The 20,321-nt window shown below is 39.4% G+C and overlaps 1 protein-coding gene across 1 annotated transcript; it reads left to right on the top strand.

Moving 5' to 3' along the window:
- Window positions 1–676: 676 nt before the first annotated feature.
- Window positions 677–13,754, top strand: ift27 (intraflagellar transport 27 homolog (Chlamydomonas)). The gene is made up of 7 exons (XM_036569515.1): window positions 677–813; window positions 2,531–2,610; window positions 8,401–8,460; window positions 11,092–11,151; window positions 11,631–11,748; window positions 12,361–12,470; window positions 13,374–13,754. Exons 1-7 carry the CDS (start codon window positions 780–782, stop codon window positions 13,470–13,472), a joined length of 561 nt encoding a protein of 186 aa, XP_036425408.1. The 5' UTR covers window positions 677–779; the 3' UTR covers window positions 13,473–13,754.
- The last annotated feature ends 6,567 nt before the right edge of the window (window positions 13,755–20,321 follow it).

Raw genomic sequence — 20,321 nt, 5'->3', positions numbered from 1 at the left:
CACTGTACGGCATACAGCAAACACTATTTGCTGTATGTAAATAGTGTTTCACAGAATATTTCACATTTTAGACTTTTTAATAATGTAAAAAAAAAATAATCTCTCGAGAGGCATGTTTGAGAAAAGGAAAAGAAAACTATATAAATAAATTGAAACAAAAAAAAAATCACATGTATTATTGGTCCATAAAAAGGGAGAGAGAAAAAACGAGAAAAGAATAATAATAATAATAATAATAATAATAATAATAATAATAATAATAATAAGATGCACCTATAATAAATAGAAAATGTGCGAATTATACACAAAATATAACGTTTCAGTTGTATATAATGAGACATATTTTAGATTTTTTTTATTAAAGATTGGTCTTGTGTAATAGACACGAACTTCCTAACTCTCTATTAAAGTATAATGTCTTCTTTATATTATTAAATATTTCCTAAACTAAACAAATATTTTGACACAGTTTGCATCACAGCTTCTGCTCATTTGTGCCCTCTAGTGTTAAAGATAAGTACTGCTGCACAGAGCCCGTGCTGACGTCAACCTGTGTGCGTCACCAATTCAGCCAATCGTTTTCCTGAAGCTCTTTCGTTGCCCCTGCTTGGGCCAATGAAAACGCTCCGTTTCAGTTACTAAGCAACGCATCGTGTGCGACTCGACTGGGCGGAAGGAAGAGAGACGTTAATCTGAAAGACGGGCAACGCATCAAAACAAGTTTGAATTATTCACTCCGCTTTAATCGGGGTCATATTTATCTCAGCCAGGTTTGCCCAATGGTGAAATTACGAGCCAGGTGTATTATTGTCGGTAAGATGCATGTCCACCGTGTGTTTTGCTAAATTAACGTTAGTCTGGTCTGGGAGCAGAAACGTGCTTTAACGTACACAAACGACCTAAAACAAGTTAACCTAACTAACATTACTCTCACAACCTGCTGGTCGTCAAGAGCCAAAAGAATGAAACAAAGCTGAATCCAGAGGCTAAGCAGCATTTTTAACTTTAAGCGTTTTCTTTCTTTATAAAGAACACGCTTAACGTTACTACTGCAATAAAACTGCGATCTTGGATCTCGAGATTTTCCTCACACCTCACTGGTTTTAAACACAGTGCCGTGTATTATACTACGTTATCAGACAGTAATGCAGAAAGCCTTTTTTCGTGTTTTAGTACATTAAGCCCCGCTAAGCTGGCGTGCTTTAATGGAGAGGGAAAAAGCTTAAAGGAGAACTCCACCGATTTTTCCAAAAAAAAAAACCCAAAAAATTCGACATAATGAAATGGTAAACAAGGTCATTCATCTTTCCGTGAGGGAGCTTTTAGAGGCATTAAACTCTTCAGACGTCTGGTTCCTATTACCACCACTGTGAACAATTCTGACTCAGTAAGTTTCTCTAGAACACAGCATTTCACACCAAACTACCCTGAACGACTTTGTTTACATCACAACCATTTCATTATGTTGAAATTTTACCATTTTATGATGTTTGAAATTCATTATGTGTATAACATGTTCATGTTATTTATTAAGCTTGCCCCATTCATCAACGGACCCCCACAGGACCACCACAAAGCGGGGTTTATTTGGGTGGCGCGTCATTCTCAGCACTGCAGTGACATTGATGTGGCATTGAGTAATAGTCAGCGCTGGTACGAGAAGATCAGATACAGCAGTGTTGCTGGTGTTTTTAAACTCTGTGTCCACTCACTGTCCATTCCATTAAAAAGGCCCATCTTGTTGGTCCACCTTGTAGATGTAAAGTCAGAGACGATAGCTCATCTGTTGTGCACAGTTTGTGTTGGCCATCTTCTAGTCCTCTAGTCAGAGGTCAGTTTCTGGCTACGAAACATTTTTGGCTAGATATTTTTGGTTGGTGGACTATTCTCATGGTGGTGTGTTAGTGTGTGTTGTGCTGGTCTGAGTGGATCAGACACAGCAGTGCTGCTGGAGTTTTTAAACACCTCAGTGTCACTGCTGGACTGAGAATAGTCCACCAACCAAAAATATCCAACCAACAGCCTCCTGTGGCCGCTGATGAAGGACTAGAGGATGACCAACACAAACTGTGCAGCAACAGATGAGCCGCTGTTTCTGATTTTACATCCACAAGGTGAGAGTGTCTAATAGAGTGGACAGTGAGTGGACACAGTGTTGAAAAACTCCAGCAGCACTGCTGTGTCTGATCCACTCAGACCAGCACAACACACACTAACACACCACCACCACAACAGTGTCACTGCAGTGCTGAGAATGATCCACCACCCAAATAATACATTCTCATTTGTGTTCCCGTGGGGGTCCTGACCATTGAAGAACAGGGCAAAAGGGGGCTAACAAAGTATGCAGAGAAACAGATGGACTATGGTCTGTAATTGTAGAACCACAAAGTGCGTCTATGTGGTAAGTGGAGCTGATAAAATGGACTTTGATTTTTGGTTTCTGAGGTTCTGGTTCAGTTGAGTTGAGGTGTTCCAATGCAACATTAACCTACAATGTAAAGACAATCTTGCATATGTATGTTTGCAGGAGATGCGTCAGTGGGGAAAAGTGCCCTCTTGCAGATGTTCCGCAGTGACGGCGGTCACTTTCAGAAGAACTACAGCATGGTGAGAAATAATGTGTGTCACTGACTTTCAGATAACTCCATTCAGACAGAGACTTTAACTCTATTATTAGTTACTTGCGATTCAGCAGGCTCACAAAGACTCGTTTAATAATTAAGTTTGGGTTTGTCCAGCAGAATGACTCTCAGAGGCACACTGTTGATTACAATAAAGCTAATCTCAGTTAACACCACCTGGCACCTGACAACTGAGGGAATATTGGGGAAGCGCTCCCTGCCAAATTCAGCAGCACTTGTTAAAGTCCCATTGGCGGAATGGGCAAAGCCTCCCCCATTGTGAAATGAAATCCCTCCAAATCAATGCCTTATTGATCAGCCTGCATCACCAGTAAGGAGATCTGATGTTAAAAGTAGGTGATGAGCAATGCTACTGCATACAGATGATGTACAGGAATATGCATGAATTGTGTATCAGCATAAAGAAAGACATTTAAGGCCATTATTCCTGCAACATCCAGTTAGCTGTAGAACCAGTTTGTACATTTTATAAATGTTTATGCATCAACATCGGCAGAAAATATCAGATACTGGCCACAGTGTCTATATCACTGCATCAAACTGCATGCTTAAATCATCACACGCTATGTGATCAGCTATGTGCAGTTGTTAAGTGACCTCAAAAAGACTTGGTTATGTAGTTTCAGTCACTGTATGATATGTTATTGTCTATAAAAATACAAAAACATGGACAAAATTCAGGTTTCTGAATGGCTCATACTACTGTTTTTGCCATAGATTACAATACGTGGTACAGAAACCAGGTTAGTCTATTTGACATAACTTAACCACTTAATGTGGTTTGAGGCAAGTATGAGATACATAATGCTAATTGGTTTAAGCCTCTATTATGTGTTAGTAAGGCCAGGGCAATATCTAAAAAGAATTGATATTTTCCTGTTAAAAAATCATGATTATTGCTTATATTGCCCCTCCTTGCCAATCCACTGCACCATAGACTTTCTATATCCTTGGTTTATACGATGCCCTCCACAAATATTGGCACTCCTGGTAAAAATGAGCAAAAATCAGGCTGTAAAAACATTTTTCCTTTTGATTTTTAACAAAAATCTAACCTTTATTTGAAGTATAATGATTGAAAGAAAAAAAACCTAAATCTTATGAATTCAATATTTTTCTCAAATCTATGTGTTCCACAATTGTAGGCACCCCTTTTTCTAAAATGCTTAATAAGACTAAAGAACACATGGCAAGATCTCTGAGACCATTCCTCCATACAGAACCGTTTGTGGGCTGCCCACTCAAGGGTCTTCTATGGGGTTTAGGTCAGGGAACTGGGGTGGGCATGGCAAAACCTTGATTCTGTTGTCAGTGAAGCATTTTTGTGTTGATTTTGAGATGCACTGTGGATCACTGTCCTGCTAGAAGATCCAAACTATGGCCCAGTTTAAGCTTCCTGACTGAAGGAGACTATAATAGAATGTTTTCTGAACAAGTTGTGAACAGCCCCACAACTTCACAGATCCACCACCATGCTTCACAGTGTGGAGGAGGTACCTTTCTCCATGACTATCTGTGTCTACGCTTTTTTTTATTATTTATACACAACGCAAAAACCACTTGGCTTTTCAGCCCACAGACAAATGAAGACAAGATGCTCGCTGGGACTTTTCAGTCATTTCTTTCTTTCTTATGTTCAGTTCAGCTCAGCTTAGCTTTTAGCTTAGCTCGGCTCGGCTCGGCTCTCACATCTCTCACACACGGGTCTCCTTCTCTCTCTGGGCTCTGCCACCTACTGAGGGAAGAGGTGACCATAAGTAGGCTTGCAGAAACAAGGCACAGGTGAATATCATCAGCTACTTAGCCCACTGGTTCAGACTGACCAGCTTCTCCGTCCTGCATTCAATGCTCTGCCACACCCCCTTCTCCACAAATATATAGAATATAGAAATGTATATAGAATAGAAATATATATGTAAATATAGACAGTAGGTTCTTAACATCTCCAGTTGCTTTAAAATTTTTAATTATTGCCCTGATAGTGGAAATGGGCATTTTTAACTGTTGAGCTGTTTTCTTGTAACCATTCCTGATTTGTGCAGCTCAACAACCTTTTGTCACACCATTCTCTGGTCTTTTTTAGAGTGATGGACGACTGAGGCAATTTGACCTGTGTGTCACCTCATATATATACCCCAGTGAAACAGGAAGTCATGGCTGTGTCCCTAATCATTCAGGTGAACTTTAAAGCTAAAAATATGAATGAGAGTATCCTTCAATTAGATTTCACTCACTGAATTTCTAGGGCTGCCAACAGTTGTGGCACACACAGGTTTGAGAAAAATGTTTATTTCATAATGAAATTTAGGGTTTTTCCTTCAAGCATTGTACTTCAAATGAAGGTTAGATTTTATTTTTTATATTTTGAATGAAAAATCTAAAGGGATAAGCAATAAAGATGTTTACCAGGGGTGCCAATGTTTGTGGAGGTCACTGTGTGTTTTGAGCATTAAGTGATTTAATGAAAAACACACATAATATGGAGTAATTCAACATCTTTTGTTGTACTTTTTCATCTAAAGTTCATCTCAATTTCATCTCATCTGCATCTGCAAACACTTACGTTTGTGATTCCAAAAAAAAGTTCCATTGCTTGCAAATTGCATATAGTGTAGGCACATTTGGACATCATATTTTCATAACATTTACAACTCATATGAGCCATCAATATTCTAAGCTGTGTGGAAAACGCTCAGAAGTTTAGGGAATATGTTTTAACAGAACAGGGCGGACGCTGTTTTCTGCCAGGTACGATCATGTGTCCGAGCAGATTCAGGCCAGATTCGCCTCTCAACTTCAGCACTACCATTTGGACCGGATCGGATCGGGCTTCAAAGTTGTTGGATGGATCAGGTTCAGGCTTCAATTTCATGCCTGGGCAGACCTCTACTATAACATAGTGTTGGCTTGTTAATGTGCCATAATACGCCACTGTATCAACAATAAAAGGATGCGTATATGGTTTAATATAATTTACCAAACACTTTAAAATTAAATTAGTCCTCTCTAGTTTTTTCACCATTTCTCTTTCCTAACACAGTAATTATATTCAAATTACTTTGAAGCTTTGTCATTTGGTTACTTGTCAGTCATTGCTGCTACAGGGCAAAAGTATTGGCACACCTACACATTACATCTACAGGAACTTTTATGGACCTTGCTTTGTGCCCTGGGGTTCAGTCATGCTGGAACAGAAAAGGGCCTTCCCCAAACTGTTCCCACAAAGGTGGAAGCATACAAATGTCCAAAATGTCTTGGTCTGCTGAAGCATTAAGGAGGCCTAGGCCAACCCCTAAAAACAACCCCATAGCATTATCCCTCCTCCACCAAACTTTACTGTTGGCACAGTGCAGTCAGGCAAGTAATGTTCCTCTGACATTTGCCAAACCCAGAGTCGTCCATCAGACTGCCAGATAGAGAAGTGTGATTCGTCACTCCACAGAATACGTTTCCACTGCTCCACAGTCCAGTGGCGGTGTGCTTTACACCACTCCATCCGACGCTTGGCATTGTGCTTGGTAATGTAAAGCTTGCATGCAGCTGCTCGTGGTGGAGTTGCTGTGGTTCATAAACGTGTCCACTTTTCAATAATACCACTCACAGTTGACCATGGAATATCTAGGAGGGAAGAAATTTTACAAATTGACTTGTTGCTATGGTGGCATCCCATTGCACCACACTTGAATTCAGTGAGCACTTTAGAACAAGCCATTCTTTCACAAATATGTGTCGAGGCAGACTGCATGACTAGGTGCTTTTTATACACTTGTGACAATGAAACACCTAAATTCAATGACTAAGAAGTGTGTCCCAATACTTTTGTCCATATAGTGTATCTGATTGCATCGCTCAGGTTAACTACATCCTGTGCAAAACCTAAGAAGCAAGCTTCAGACACCAAATATGTCTTGGCTGATGGACTAGAATTGAGATAAGAGCAAAATGGTGTAAATTAGATTTTTGGCCAAAACCATCACTTTAATATGGAGAATAGAATTATCTCTCTTGTTGTCCATCCTTTAAACACTTTGCATTAAAGCTAACCTGTGTTAGCGAGCCTGATGACTTAGTGTGCGTCTGTTATGACCGACCTTTGTGGCTGAATAAAGTCAATGGAGTTGAACGGAATGGAGATGAAAGGAATTGAATATAGAGGAGAGAGACCCACACGGCTCTGCCTACATCAGCATGCTCGGCGGCCACAGGTGACAGGAACGTCAATAATTTATACAACCACTGCAGTAATTGGGCTCAGCGAGGTAGTAGTAGTAGGGAGAGATTTGCAGGCACGGGGTACAATGCCAACATGCTCAGCATGACAAAAATAAAGCATTGTGTTTGGGCCATGAGCGGGAGAGAGAGGGGGGAGGGGGCGAGAGAGGTTATAGAAGTCAAATAGGTGGACTAAACATCATTAAATATGACATGCTAGATCGAACGATTGATCGATGGACGGTGGTGTTGCGTGGGCAAGAGATGAAGGGCATTGGCTGAAATGAAGGCACTCATGTAAAATGTCAGCAGGCTTGTTAGCAAAAGCGGGATGGGCAGTGTTTACCCGTAATGAGCTCTCATTGGCATTCTGGAGTGCGTGTGTGCAGCGTGTAATATCACGTCCTCCCGCCAGCCGGTACATCCTCCTTGGACCCCCACTCTCCTGCTTTTCTGGCTTTTCTGGACCTGTTTTCTACTGAACAGAAGGTTTTGGTTTACCATTAAGCTCAAAGAACACAGAGGAAACTTAATAAACCCAGCATTTGGGACCACTTTCTAAAGATGTATCATTGGAGAAGATAAGCAAGCTGTTGTTACCAAGCAGTGAAGAGATGCAGTCATCATTTTAAAAAGAAAGTTACAGAGATCGAAACACAGTCACAGTCCACTTTTTTGAGAAACACTTCTCTTGTACCTCCACTCACTGGCCACTTAATTAGAAACCCCTACCTTGTACCTCCACTCACTGGCTACTTTATTAGAAACGTCTGCTTTGTACTTTGTCCAGTTTATTAGAAATATTTACCTTGTGCCTCCACTCACTGGCCACTTTATTAGAAACACCTACCTTGTACTTCCACTTACTGGCCACTTTATTAGAAACACCCACCTTGTATTTTCACTCACTAGCCACTTTATTAGAAACCCCTGCTTTGTACTCTGTCCAGTTTATTAGAAACACTTACCTTGTACTTCCACTCATTTGCCACTTTATTAAAAACACCTACCTTGAAGTTATACTTATTAGCCACTTTATTAGAAACACCTACCCTGTACTTCTTGCCACTGGCCACTTTATTAGAAACCTCTGCTTTGTACTTTCCAGTTTCTTAGAAACACTTACCTTTTACTTCGATTCACTGGCTGCTTTATTGAAAAAACCTACTTTGTACTTCTTCAAAGTGGTCACTTTATTAAAAACGCCTACTTTGTATTTCTTCTAAGTGGCCACCTTATTATAAACACCTACTTTGTACTTCAATTCATTGGAGGCTTTATTAGAAACCTCTGCTTTGTACTTTGTTTTATTAGAAACACCGACCTTGTACCTTTATTCACTGGCCACTTTAATAAGAAATGCCTGCTTTATACTTTATATGGTTTATTAGAAACACCCTGTACTTCCACCCACTGGCCATTTTATTAGAAACCCCCACCTTGTACCTTGTACCATCAAAAACTGGGAACTAGGAAATTGCTTTGTGGAATTGTAAATTAAAAATATAAATGGGCTAACAGTGTTTTATCTGTTGTATTGTAGACTGCTGGAGTGGAGCTGCTGTTGAAGTCAGTGAACGTTCCAGAGACCAGTGACAGTGTGGTGAGCACAGACACTCACTCACTCACTCACTCACTCACTCATTTACTCACTCACTCACTCACTCACTCACTCACTCACTCATTTACTCACTCACTCACTCACTCACTCATTTACTCACTCACTCACTCACTCACTCACTCATTTACTCACTCACTCACTCACTCACTCACTCACTCACTGATTCATTTACTCACTCACTCACTGTCTCACTTTCTTCATTTGGGACACACTGATATGGAATTTCTGGTCCAATAATGATAATATATTGTTTTGGCTGATACTGAAACCAGTAACGTTACTTTTTAATGTTAAAAAAGTTCATGCTATAATCCATACATACTGTGTGTAGGATACAGTATGTGCCTCAAACATCCTTGACAGTAGAGAATGGTTGTTCATCCAGGACAATGATTTCCATTATTTTTTAGTTATACTTTGCTGTTTAGCTGTCGCTTGTGAATATTTCGCCATTTCTAAAACTGAGGCTACAGAAGGCGTTGGTGTGCTAGCGTGGACTTCTCTGTTGTTTTGCTGTGTTCTGTGTACTGAGTGAGAGGTCATGTTTCCAAGTGCTATCAAACCTTTAATGGATGGTTTTGGGTGATGTACGTCCTGCTGATACTCAAAACGAACATTGATTACAGATCACCTGTCTAACATCCTTCAGAGAACTGAGAAATAGTTCCACGCAGCCAACATTTTCACTGTCGCTTCTCAAACTGATTGAAAGCGTCTGTGCTGATTGATGCAGGAAATCTTTGTTCCGGGCCTATTTAATCTTTTGTTTTATCCGGTCAAAAGTTTCAGCCAGTTTTGCATCTCTGTTTTACTTAGTCATAATATAACTAACTAAGATGTGACAAATATTGTAAACATTTACATATTCGGTAGGTATTTGCATCCAATGCAACTTACAATAGCAGGTGCATGTAACATTTGAGCAGTGGCCTTTCTTCCTGGACATGCAATCAAACCTCCAGTCTTCCCTATGTAGCACCACTGTACTATAAACTATGCTGTCCTTTTCAGTGAGTCATGTCTGAAAAGAGCCTAAATATCCACCACTAGTCACAAGAGGTGCGCAGATCTCAAATGTTTATTATCTGATTTCTTCACAGCCAAATTGGCTGATGACTTTTTTATTAGCCTTTTAGCTTGCACTGTGTCTGCCAATTGAACACATGAAATACTTTAGCACATATTATGTACTTTCTGTTAGCAAAAATGCCAATGTAAAAAACAACCCCAATTCCAAAAAAGTTGGGACGCTGTGTAAAATGCAAACAAATGTAAATAACAACAGAATGCAATGATTTTCAAATTCCATAGACCCATATTTTATTCACAATAGAACATTTTTGGAGAGGAATGTTATCCCATTCTTGTCTGATGTAGGATTCTAGCTGCTCAACAGTCCTGAGTCTTCTTTACTGGATTTTTTCATTTCATGATGCGCCAAGGTTTTCTATTGGTGAAAGGTCTGGACTGCAGGCAGGCCAGTTCAGCACCCAGACCCTTCTTCTGCAAAGCCGTGCTGTTGTGATGGATGCAGCAAGTGGTTTAACATTGTCTTGCTGAAATATGCAAGGCCTGCCCTGAAAGAGACGATGTCTGGATGGGAGCATATGTGGTTCTAAAACCTCTACATACTGTTCAGCTTTGATAGTGCCTTTCCAGATGTGTAAGCTGCCCACGCTATAGGCACTAATGCCACCACACACTATCAGAGATGCAGGCTTTTAAACTGTGCGCTGATAACAAGCTGGATGGTCCAACTCCTCTTGAGTCCGCAGGACACGGCGTCCATGGTTTCCAAAAAATTTCAAATTTTGATTTGTCTGACCACAGAGCAGTTTTCCATTTTGCCTCAGTCCATTTTAAATGAGCTTTGGCCCAGAGAAGACAGCTGCGTTTCTGGATTGTGTTAACATGTGGCTTCTTTTTCATTTGTGAATTGCACAGCGAACTGTGTTCACAGACAATGATTTCTGGAAGTGTTCCTGAGCCCATGCAGTGATTTCCAGTACAGAATCATGCCTGTTTTTAATGCAGTGCGGCCAGAGGGCCTGAAGAACACAAGCATCCAGTATTGACTGTCAGCCTTGTCACATGTGTACAGGGATTTCTCCAGATTCTCTGAATCTTTTGCTGATATTATGTACTATAGATGGTAGGATATGCAAAGTCTTCACAATTTTACGTTGAGGAACATTTTTCTGAAATTGTTCCACAATTTTTAGATGTAGTTTTTGCAGATTGGTGAACCCCTGCCCATCAACATCTGATGTGTTCTATGTTCTATTGTGGATAAAATATTGGTCTATGATATTTGCAAATCATTGCATTCTGTTTTTGTTTACATTTATTTACATTTTACACAGCGTCCCAACTTTTTTGGAATTGGGGTTGTAACTTAATTTGATCTTTCATGAGCCATGTAGTTCCAATGTCAGACTGATAGCAAGAATACATGTTTTCCATTTTCTCCCACTTCCAATTTTTCATGTGATGTAATATATAAACTGATGTTATACTGTGTACCAGTACTCCACACATTATTGCCAAGTGTTTATTTTCAGAAAGCCCAGACAGCTGTTCAGATGTAAGTGTTCATTGTCTACTCTCTTTCAGGAGCTATACATCTTTGACTCAGCTGGACGGGAAACCTTTGTGGAGGCCTGTGAGAAAATGGTGAGACAAGTTTCAAATAGAATTATAACAAAAACACATCTATTCCTTAGTTCCTGAGTTTGACAGATCTAATTCAGTGATGCCAGTCTCAATCCTGTGGACCCACGGCACTGTTTTATTTTCTTCTGCTCTAGTGCACCTGATTAAAATCAGGACAGGCCAGGTAATTAGCTGAGGTGAATCAGATGTGTAAGAGTGGGGAAAACACCAAATTGAGTAGGGCAGTGGGTCCCCAGGACTGCTACCACTAGAACCACTAATTTAAAAATACATCTAAAAATGAGAGTCTAGTGGGGTTTTACTGTAGCACAGCCGTTTTCAGTGCCCTAATGAATTCCCTAGATCTATTAGATAAGAGCTTTGCTTTTAGTCTGCATGTAATTGCTGAATAAATGTGTTTCCTGCTCTGTCAGCAGGGCCGCTTCTGTATGTATTGGCATGGTATATGTTGTTGTATGTTTTCCGTGGCTGTGTGTTAGTGGGGGCAACCTTCGGTGGTGTGTGTGGTGTTTGACATCACCAGCCTGGCGTCGTTCAACAGCTGCAGCAGGTGGCTCGAGAGAGTCCGAGCTCACTGTAATGGACTGCAGGTACCAGGTGAGTAAATACAATCCTTGCAATGGTTTTCACTAGGGCTGTGAGTCGATCCCAGAAGGAATTGATTCTCTGATTCCAGGCATTTGGGAATCCACATAAGCCTGTCTCGGTTGATCAAATACATTTGGGGTAAGGGGGAAATTGTGTAAAAAGTTGGGACGCTGTGCAAAATGTAAATAAAAACAAAATGCAATGATGCGCAAATCATTAAAACCAACATCTGCTGCCATCCAGACAACGTCTTTTTCAGGGAAGGCCTTGATTATTTCAGCAAGACAATGCCAACCATATTCTGCATTTATTACAACAGTATTGATCCGTATTAAAAGAGTCTGGGTGTTACACTGATCTGCCTGCAGTCAAGACCTGTCACCCACTGAAAACATTTCCAGGGTTATGAAATGAAAAATATGACAAATGAGCCCCCCAAACTACTGAGCAGCTGAAATCATTCTGCAGTACATTCTGCACAGCGTCCCAACATTTTTTTGGAAATGGGGTTGTAGTTCTGAAAAGCAAAAAATAAAAAAAAGCAGAACACTGAACAGCAAACTCCAGGCTGTCTAGCACAGTTTGTCTGACCTGATGGTAACTCTAAGCTGATGTGTAAAGGTGTGCTGGTGGGGAATAAGTCAGACCTGTCATCGAGGAGGGAGGTGGAAGCTGCTGTGGCGCAGGACTGGGCACAAAGCCAAGGCCTCCAGTACCACGAGACCTCTGCTGTGAGTGACCTCTTACTCTGTCTACACTCACTCAGATTTTAGTGAGATTATGTTATGTTATGATTATGCTAATCTAATTGAGTTTATGGTTTGCTGTAAATCTTGTATTTTGTAGTAGGAAAGTTATTAACCCTTTAGACTGTAGGTTTATTATTTAGTTACTAAAGTTAAAGCTTATTATTCACTAATTAGTATATGTAAGCTATGTATTTTAGTGAGTAAGGAATTGAACTGTAGGATTACATATGTATCCTTATGGATTAAAGGCGAATTCCGCTGATTTCTGTATAATTGACTAAATGATTAAGATTAAAGCAAAGTATGTCAAGTGCTTCATTTTACTAAGTCACTATTGTTCATAGTGGTGGTGATAGGAACCATACAGCCAGAGTGCCAGTGTTAAATGCATTTTAGAGCTCCTTAACAAATGTCGTTATATGAAATAGTTATGAATATACTGCCTGATGCTGGGACATTGTTTTACAACAGCTTTGAGACAAAGCTTTGGCCTAAAATGTATTTTATACTTGCAGGGCAAAATAGTACCCAAAGAAAGTATATTTTTTTCAGATTGAGCACAATTTTACTGGACATTGTAAGTAGCAAATAAAATGGTTACATTTACATTGTATATATAACCAGTTTTGGTTTCTGTCACCTCCACTGTAAAGAAATATATGTCGGTAATTTTCTTTGCAGTCCACCATTTCACATTAAACTTATCAAAAATTCTCAAAAATTGAATTCTGCAGAAATTGTGCAAAAATTGGTAGAATTCCCATTTAAGAGATTTAAACTATATTTTGTGACAGATAATACTTACTTTATAGCAGATTGGACTTTCACATACAGGCTGACCTGAAGCTTTTTCACTCATTCATCATGTTTGTGTCTGTATTGCAGAAGGACATGGAGAACTGTGATGCCCCCTTTCTGAGTTTAGCCCAAGCCTTCTACTCTCTCTATCAGGACCACAGGCAGATGATCCAGAGCCTTGGCTGATGCTTCACAGTGATCCAAAACTTGCAGTTGTCTGTTCCAGGGACATCCAACTCTGGTCCTATAGGGTCCTATACTAAACGTGGTCCTTGATCGATAAGTTAAAACTGGTGTGTTTGAGCATTTGAACAGTGTGCTGGCCTTTCAGGATCACAGCTGGACCCCCCTGGTCTATTATTTTATACTTTGTGTTAGTACCACTTTGTATACTCCATATCACTACATATGTACATATTCATATATGCAGATGAATAAAACTTTTTTTCAACAAAAATCAAACCACCTTGGGAGCCACAACATTTATGTCCATTTTACTATCTTGGCTGTAAATATGTCTCAGTATGTGATATAAATGTACTACTATAGGCTAAAAAATATAAACAAAAATGCAAACTTAGTGGAATAGTTTCTTGTAAAATGTCTCTCAATGTATTAACTTTTTACAAGGCTGAATTCAGCTTCTCACGCACCAGCTTTCTTGTGTGAATTTTCCAGTTCCGTCTTAAATGGTGCTTAAGGCACCAAAATGTAACTGCTGCACCATTTAAGGTGGAACAGGAAAATTCAAACAAAAAGCTGGTGAATGGCACGCTGGCTTCAGCTGTGAGACTTTTTAATGTTTGACAGTTTTTCGTTGCAGGAAACCAGCTAAAAGCTAATAAATACAAATAAGTCCATTTGTCTCCAAATTATCAATGTTCGTCTTAAATCTCTCTCTTTGCCATTTCGTTAGCTACTAGCTGGCAAAATTGCTGTCTGAGTTGCTATGGTGACCAGCAGTCTGTGCACCAACCTTCAGGGTTAAAGCGTGAATTAGCAGTTATACGTTAAGTCCAGCGTTTAAGGCGTTTAAGACGTTTATTGTTAAAACTGTCTGAGAACGATCAGCAGAGCTTTATTTTACTTCAAAGGAGGATTTTACCTAAACGTCTAATTCTGCCGTGGAGCCACAACAGGGCAGTAGAAGAGCCGCATGCGGCTCCAGAGCTGCATGTTGCCGACCCCTGGCTTAACTCATGGGTTGGTATTAAAGAATATACTACATTGTTCTGTGCAGACACACTAACAGAAATGTCTAGTTACACAAAATTGTATAAAATCAAACAGAGCTTATGTTTTTCTTTGTTGAGTGTGAAAATATGAGCAAAAACTCTAACATAAATGGTAACAGTGCTAACATTAGTATCCAAAGTGTCATTTTGGCAAACTATTTGAAATTAGTTTTATGTACACTGCAAATGTGCACACATTTAAGCTTAATGCGTCAACTTTTGAAAACTATTTCACTAGGTAAACCGCTACTTTGTATAGTGGAAAAATGGCCTTAGAGAGTGACCCAATAAATTTCTACTGCTTTGTTGCTCCACACAGCACTAGATTTCACAGAGAAAATGCTGGATGGGCTGACTTAGTGAGGCTGACAGTAACTGTGCCCTTTTCTCCACAGCCCTTAAAACCGCTGTGCTGAATTTAGCTCTGCTCCACACTTCAGTGAACAAACTGGGCTTAGGCAATGTGGCGGGCATGTTGTTCTACATCACCAGCGCGTGATGGATGGTAGAATAAAGTCTGCAGTGTTGGATTGAAACCTTCATGCTTTCTCAGGGTCACTCTGATGCAAACTGGTATAGACAAATTAATAAAAGAGGTTTAATGTCATGTGTAGCACAAACACACAGGGTTAAAGCTGATGTCCTTGATGTGTGCATGTGGCTCTGCAGTCATTTTAAAGCACTGTACGTGTGTGTGTGTGTGTGTGTGTGTGTGTGTGTGTACGCTCCGGAGCACATCTATGGCAACATAATCTAATTTCACACACTGTATTAATACTGCCCTCTCTGTGGTTGCAAGGGCCACTATTATAAGACCCATCAGACATATTCAGACCAGAGCAATCTAAAATAGATTTATACACCATATTACCCAAAAGGAGAATGACTGGTTTTAATTTTACAATAACGTGGGTGTGTATTCAATGTGTATTCAATTTTTCATGAGTTTGAATAAAAGAGAAAACTAAGTAATAAAAGAGCTGATATTAAATCTGTGCCCATGATATCATAGAACACTTACAAGTCAATGAACTGCTGTCTGTGAGCGGCAGGCCATTTCATATATCCAGATCTCTCCAGAATTCTGCATATGGGTTATGCGCCATTTTAGACAAACTTACCAAGTCAGAATCTGTGGATCTGTTTAAAATAGTGGTGATAGGAACCAAATGACCGAAGTGTTTAAAGTTATTACATGGAAGGGTTATGAATACGCTGCCTGATGTCTGAGTTTTGCGATGGTTCTGCGATAGGTTTTGGCCTAAAACTTATTTAAATGCAGGGCATTATAAGGCAAAACAGAAAGTACACTGTTTTTTGTAGATTTCCTACTATTTTCCCAGCGTCAGAAATGTGTATCATCACTGTCGGAACAAAACCTTTTAACTTTAAATAGAAGTCAATGTAGAAAGATTTTATTCCAAGCAATTTCTGAGCATTTATATTAGTCCAAAAATAATAACATTTTCACAAAATGCAAAGTCCACCTGGCATTGTCAGATCATGTAGGAGTAGCCATACCCTCTTTTTCTGGGACATTCTCTATTTGGGATTTAAAGACACTTGATCTATATTCGTGATTTCTAAATTGCTTGAATTGTCTGGGGTTTAGCTTTGCTTTCATAATGACAATTGCTTTCTACAGTCTGCCCCCAGTGTCATTATGTGGTCACCCTAAATTATGTAAAACTAAGTAAATAAATAAAAGAATAAAAATGAAGATACAAGTTTCTGTCCTGACAGCAATGATATGAAAACTCAGAAGACCACATCTAGTTTCATATGGTTATTAGTGTTGTAGACGTCTGATCTCTCAGAAAAATGTCATTTCTGAGTCAGTAAGTGTTTCTACAATGACCCGTTGGAAAAAAATCAACCCATATGGAAAAAAATCTATTTTTTTTTGCAGTGTATGAAAATGTATTTGTTAAATATATTTTTAAAATGCATTTCTTTGTATTTGTTATTATGTTGTTTCAATTGTACGCCGTTTTAACAAACGCTATAGATATAACTAAATGGTACTGACTTGGTATGTGTTTTGAATTGTACTTTGCATTAACCATGCAGTACGACACTCAGACAAAATGTATTTCAAATAAACAGGATATCAAATCATTGAACTGTGTTTTGACAGTGTATCAATAGCTACACTTGCTTTTGCCATATTAAAGATTCATTGGCTAATATTTAAAATTAAGATTAAGATAAATTCAAGGTACTCCAAACAATAAAGTACATTAGATAAGCATCAGGCTGTTTCCATGCATTTTCAAATGTATTTGATAAATACATTTACACACATTTATTTTTATATGGTACAGGTGTAATATTTCCCCATACATTTTAAAATAAATGCATTTTAAAATATATTTGCTTAATTTGGCAATATATTCTGAAATACATTGTAGTGTTTGGAATGCATTTTGGTATGGATTGCAGTACATTTGATATGTATTTCAAATATACAAAAATATATGTCCATATATTTTTTTTCCATATGAGAAACCACTCTGAATGACCTTAACATTTCAACAAATTAATTATGTAAAAACTTGAGAAGTGCTGTTGAGATGGTGACAGAGCATTTTGTTCAGGCTGACATCATCTGATAATAAAGCTAAAGCTACTCCTAGCTTGCACAAATCTCTGTACTGGGTTCAAACTAAGTTCAACTCTAACAGCCAATTCACTCGCGTTTCTGAAGGAGTTTTTAATTCTTCCTCTGATGTAATAGATACCCTCACATTTCAATCTGTGTCTCAGTCCAAAATGGACACGCCAGAAACATATGTGCAACCTGCATTCTGACTATTACAGCCAGGGACACTATAGCGACAGCCATGCCTGACCACTGTCCACTTCTGCCAGTGTGCTTTCTGCTGGTGGACCGTCATGGCAGACGAGCAGTCGAATGAGTCTGTCACAAAAATGGCTTGCTCATGAAAACACGTAAACATATATGATACATCATCATCTCTTCATTCTGATAGAACAGGTAAAGCAGCTCACACTCCTCTACTGACAGGTTTAGCAGCTGTGGCACTTAGGATTTGTTCTCTATCACCCCCTTGAGTACTTAGTGTTTTAACTTACACAGTGACGTAAAAACACATGTTGAGTTTGTACAGAAGGGCAGTGCATTTGCAATATGTTGGCCAGGCATTGTCAATTGTGTCCACATATTTGTGCTGAGTATGTTTCTGGCCTTTAAAGTAGAGTTCTTTGTTGGTTTTTTTCAGTCCCGCCCCCGCCCACTCCCACAGAAAATTGCAGTGTCTGACATAGTCTATTCACAAATATATTATCCTCTGCTGAAGTAACGTAGTAGTCATGGTCATCAGGCTCACTGTGAAGTAACTTCACCGAACGCCATTTATTCCCACTAAACGCATAGCAGGAATACTTTTGGTATTTTGCTGGGCTTGGCAGCTGTGGCTTTCGGACTGAAGGCAGCGCCATCTCTGTAAGGCATGATGTTCACATGATTGGCTGCTTCGCAACTCTGTAAAATGACTTCATTCATTTTAACTGTTTTACTGTTATCATTTTATATTGTTTACATATCGCTGTTGCCAGAAGAAAACCTTGGCAGAAGGCAAAAACCTACTTTACGTTTAATGTAAGTCAATGGAATCAGACCCCGCCCAAGTCATTTTTGGCTGTTTTTTATTCTATTAATCATCAAATTTACACACAGTGTAAAGGGCAACACATGCTTTCAAATGATGTGAAAAACTGAAAAACGATAAAAATGGCGATATGAGGTTTTCTTCCGACAACAGCAATATTTGATATAGTGATTGTTAAACTTTATTAAGGCTATTCATTAATTTGCTAGATTTCTCTTCATGTATGCTTATGCCCGCTCCCACCTGCTGTGGGCTGGTTTCCCACCCACTTATGCACACAACATTGAAAATTAGCCCCTTGTCGCAAGATATTATGGCAGGTCCTAGGGGTCCAGCACAGGGCATACCTCTACTTCAAGGTGTGTGGAGGCTATCGTAATTATAAGGCTTCTGTCTGACATGAAAAGGGGGAAAACTTGTATGATGATCTTATCATGAAAACACGTCTGTTATTTTTGCTGTCAAGTTGTAAAAATGCTACGAAATGGTTTAATTAGAAAATAAAAGGAGGAAAAAAGAAGAAAATCGAGCCTGAAGTGTTTACATGACAGAGCGAAGTAGGGAGCGGTGTGGACCACTTGCGCTTCACATATGCTATGCTTAAGTTTGGTGTATTGGTTCTGCATTCATTCAAAGTTGATTGAAGATTTTTAATCAGTTTTGATGAGTTCAGGGTTTTGTGAAGTCCCTCTAAAAGAATTAATGCTTCTCTTCCCCTTTTATTACTTTTACAATGTGTATGCTAGCATGTTACAAACGAGTATGTGTTAGCTTCATGCTAAAAATTTGTGTATATGGCGCTAGCCTAATGCTAGCAATGTGCCTGTGTGTATGTTAGCTTCATGCTAGCATTGTGTGTGTGGTTCTTTGCTTGATGCCAGGGTGCTTCCCTGCCTGTGTGTGATAGCTCCATGCTGTGCTGTAGTAGAGTATTGTGCAGCTAGCCAGGAGTCCTGCTGGGACTGAGAGGTGAGAGGGGGGGACATTTGTGGGCCAGGCCTGACCCACTGTAGCCCGACACAGCCAGCTTTAGCACACCCAGAAACACCATACACAGATACATAAAGTTAGAGAGACTGACCGCACGCACAGACAGGATTAGCACTCAGTGTGAGGTTAGCTTGCCGGCCCAGCATCAGCAGGAACGGCCCATCTGTGATCTGCCAGACAGATGCTGAGAGCAGAAGAGTCCTCACCGTGGGGGGCAAACCAGCCGGAGTATATGTGTTTGAGAGAGGAAATGACAGTTTTTATTCAGCAGCCAGTTTATTTGGTACCTTGTGCCCACACTCATTAGCCTTTTTTTATATGATCTAAAATTGCGGTTAGCTGCATTTGCTCAGCTTTTTCATACATGCCATAGAACATGTAAGGCATTAATTGCTGAAGTATTTTATGAAGCACACCTGTGGAAGCATCACTTGCTATTTTTCTCCATTCATTTATTCAGGTTTTTCCTTTAAAGGGCCTATAGCAAGAGGATAATGGGCCACTGTTGGCTAAGTGATGGCAAAGCTGGCGGTCCACTAGCATTTAGCATTTTTCTGGGCAGCCCAGCAGTGTTTAAGCACAGAATTAGACAAAATTCCACTTATCATCCTTCATTTTCCAATTTCCTTTTTTCCCCTGCTTCCTTTCTTTAGTTAAACTTTGTAAATTCATTTAGTTAATAATTTTAATCAGTGTCAGCAACAACATTGTCTATAAAATTATTTTATATCAGGCCTAGTCAGTATTTTTTTCTCTTTGAGTTGTTTGTAATGGCAAACAGTCAGCGGGGTGCCGACCTTATCAACCCAGGGGCCAATATTTCACTTCTGTTGGAGCAAAACCTCATATCTCCATTTTTGTTGTTTTTCAGTTTTTGACATAATTTGAAAACGACTGTTTCTCTTTACATTGTGTGTAAATTTCATGATAAATGGACCAAAAGAAACAACCCAAAATGACTGGTTCCACTGACTTACATTAAAAGTAAAGTAAGTTTTTTCCTTCTCCTGTAAAGTTACCTTTTTGGAGATACAAGATTTTGATCTGACAACAGCGATATGCTCATTGTCTGGGTAAAATTTATCCACTTTTTTTTCAAATAATATGGTTTAATATAGTATATAAACATTGGTGAAGTTTCAAAACATACCGTTCACTCCTAAGTCCATTTGTGAGAA

Source organism: Colossoma macropomum, unplaced genomic scaffold, assembly GCF_904425465.1.
Source record: "Colossoma macropomum unplaced genomic scaffold, Colossoma_macropomum, whole genome shotgun sequence".
Taxonomy (NCBI): domain Eukaryota; kingdom Metazoa; phylum Chordata; class Actinopteri; order Characiformes; family Serrasalmidae; genus Colossoma; species Colossoma macropomum.
Note: the sequence above shows the minus strand (reverse complement) of the source record. Positions and strands in the feature narration are given on the sequence as shown.

Coding starts and splice junctions, on each gene's coding strand:
- ift27 (XM_036569515.1), top strand. CDS start 780: ATGGTGAAATTACGAGCCAGGTGTATTATTGTCG. Junction 11,152..11,630: donor TGGAGGCCTGTGAGAAAATG/GTGAGACAAGTT, acceptor GCTGTGTGTTAG/TGGGGGCAACCTTCGGTGGT. Junction 12,471..13,373: donor AGTACCACGAGACCTCTGCT/GTGAGTGACCTC, acceptor TCTGTATTGCAG/AAGGACATGGAGAACTGTGA.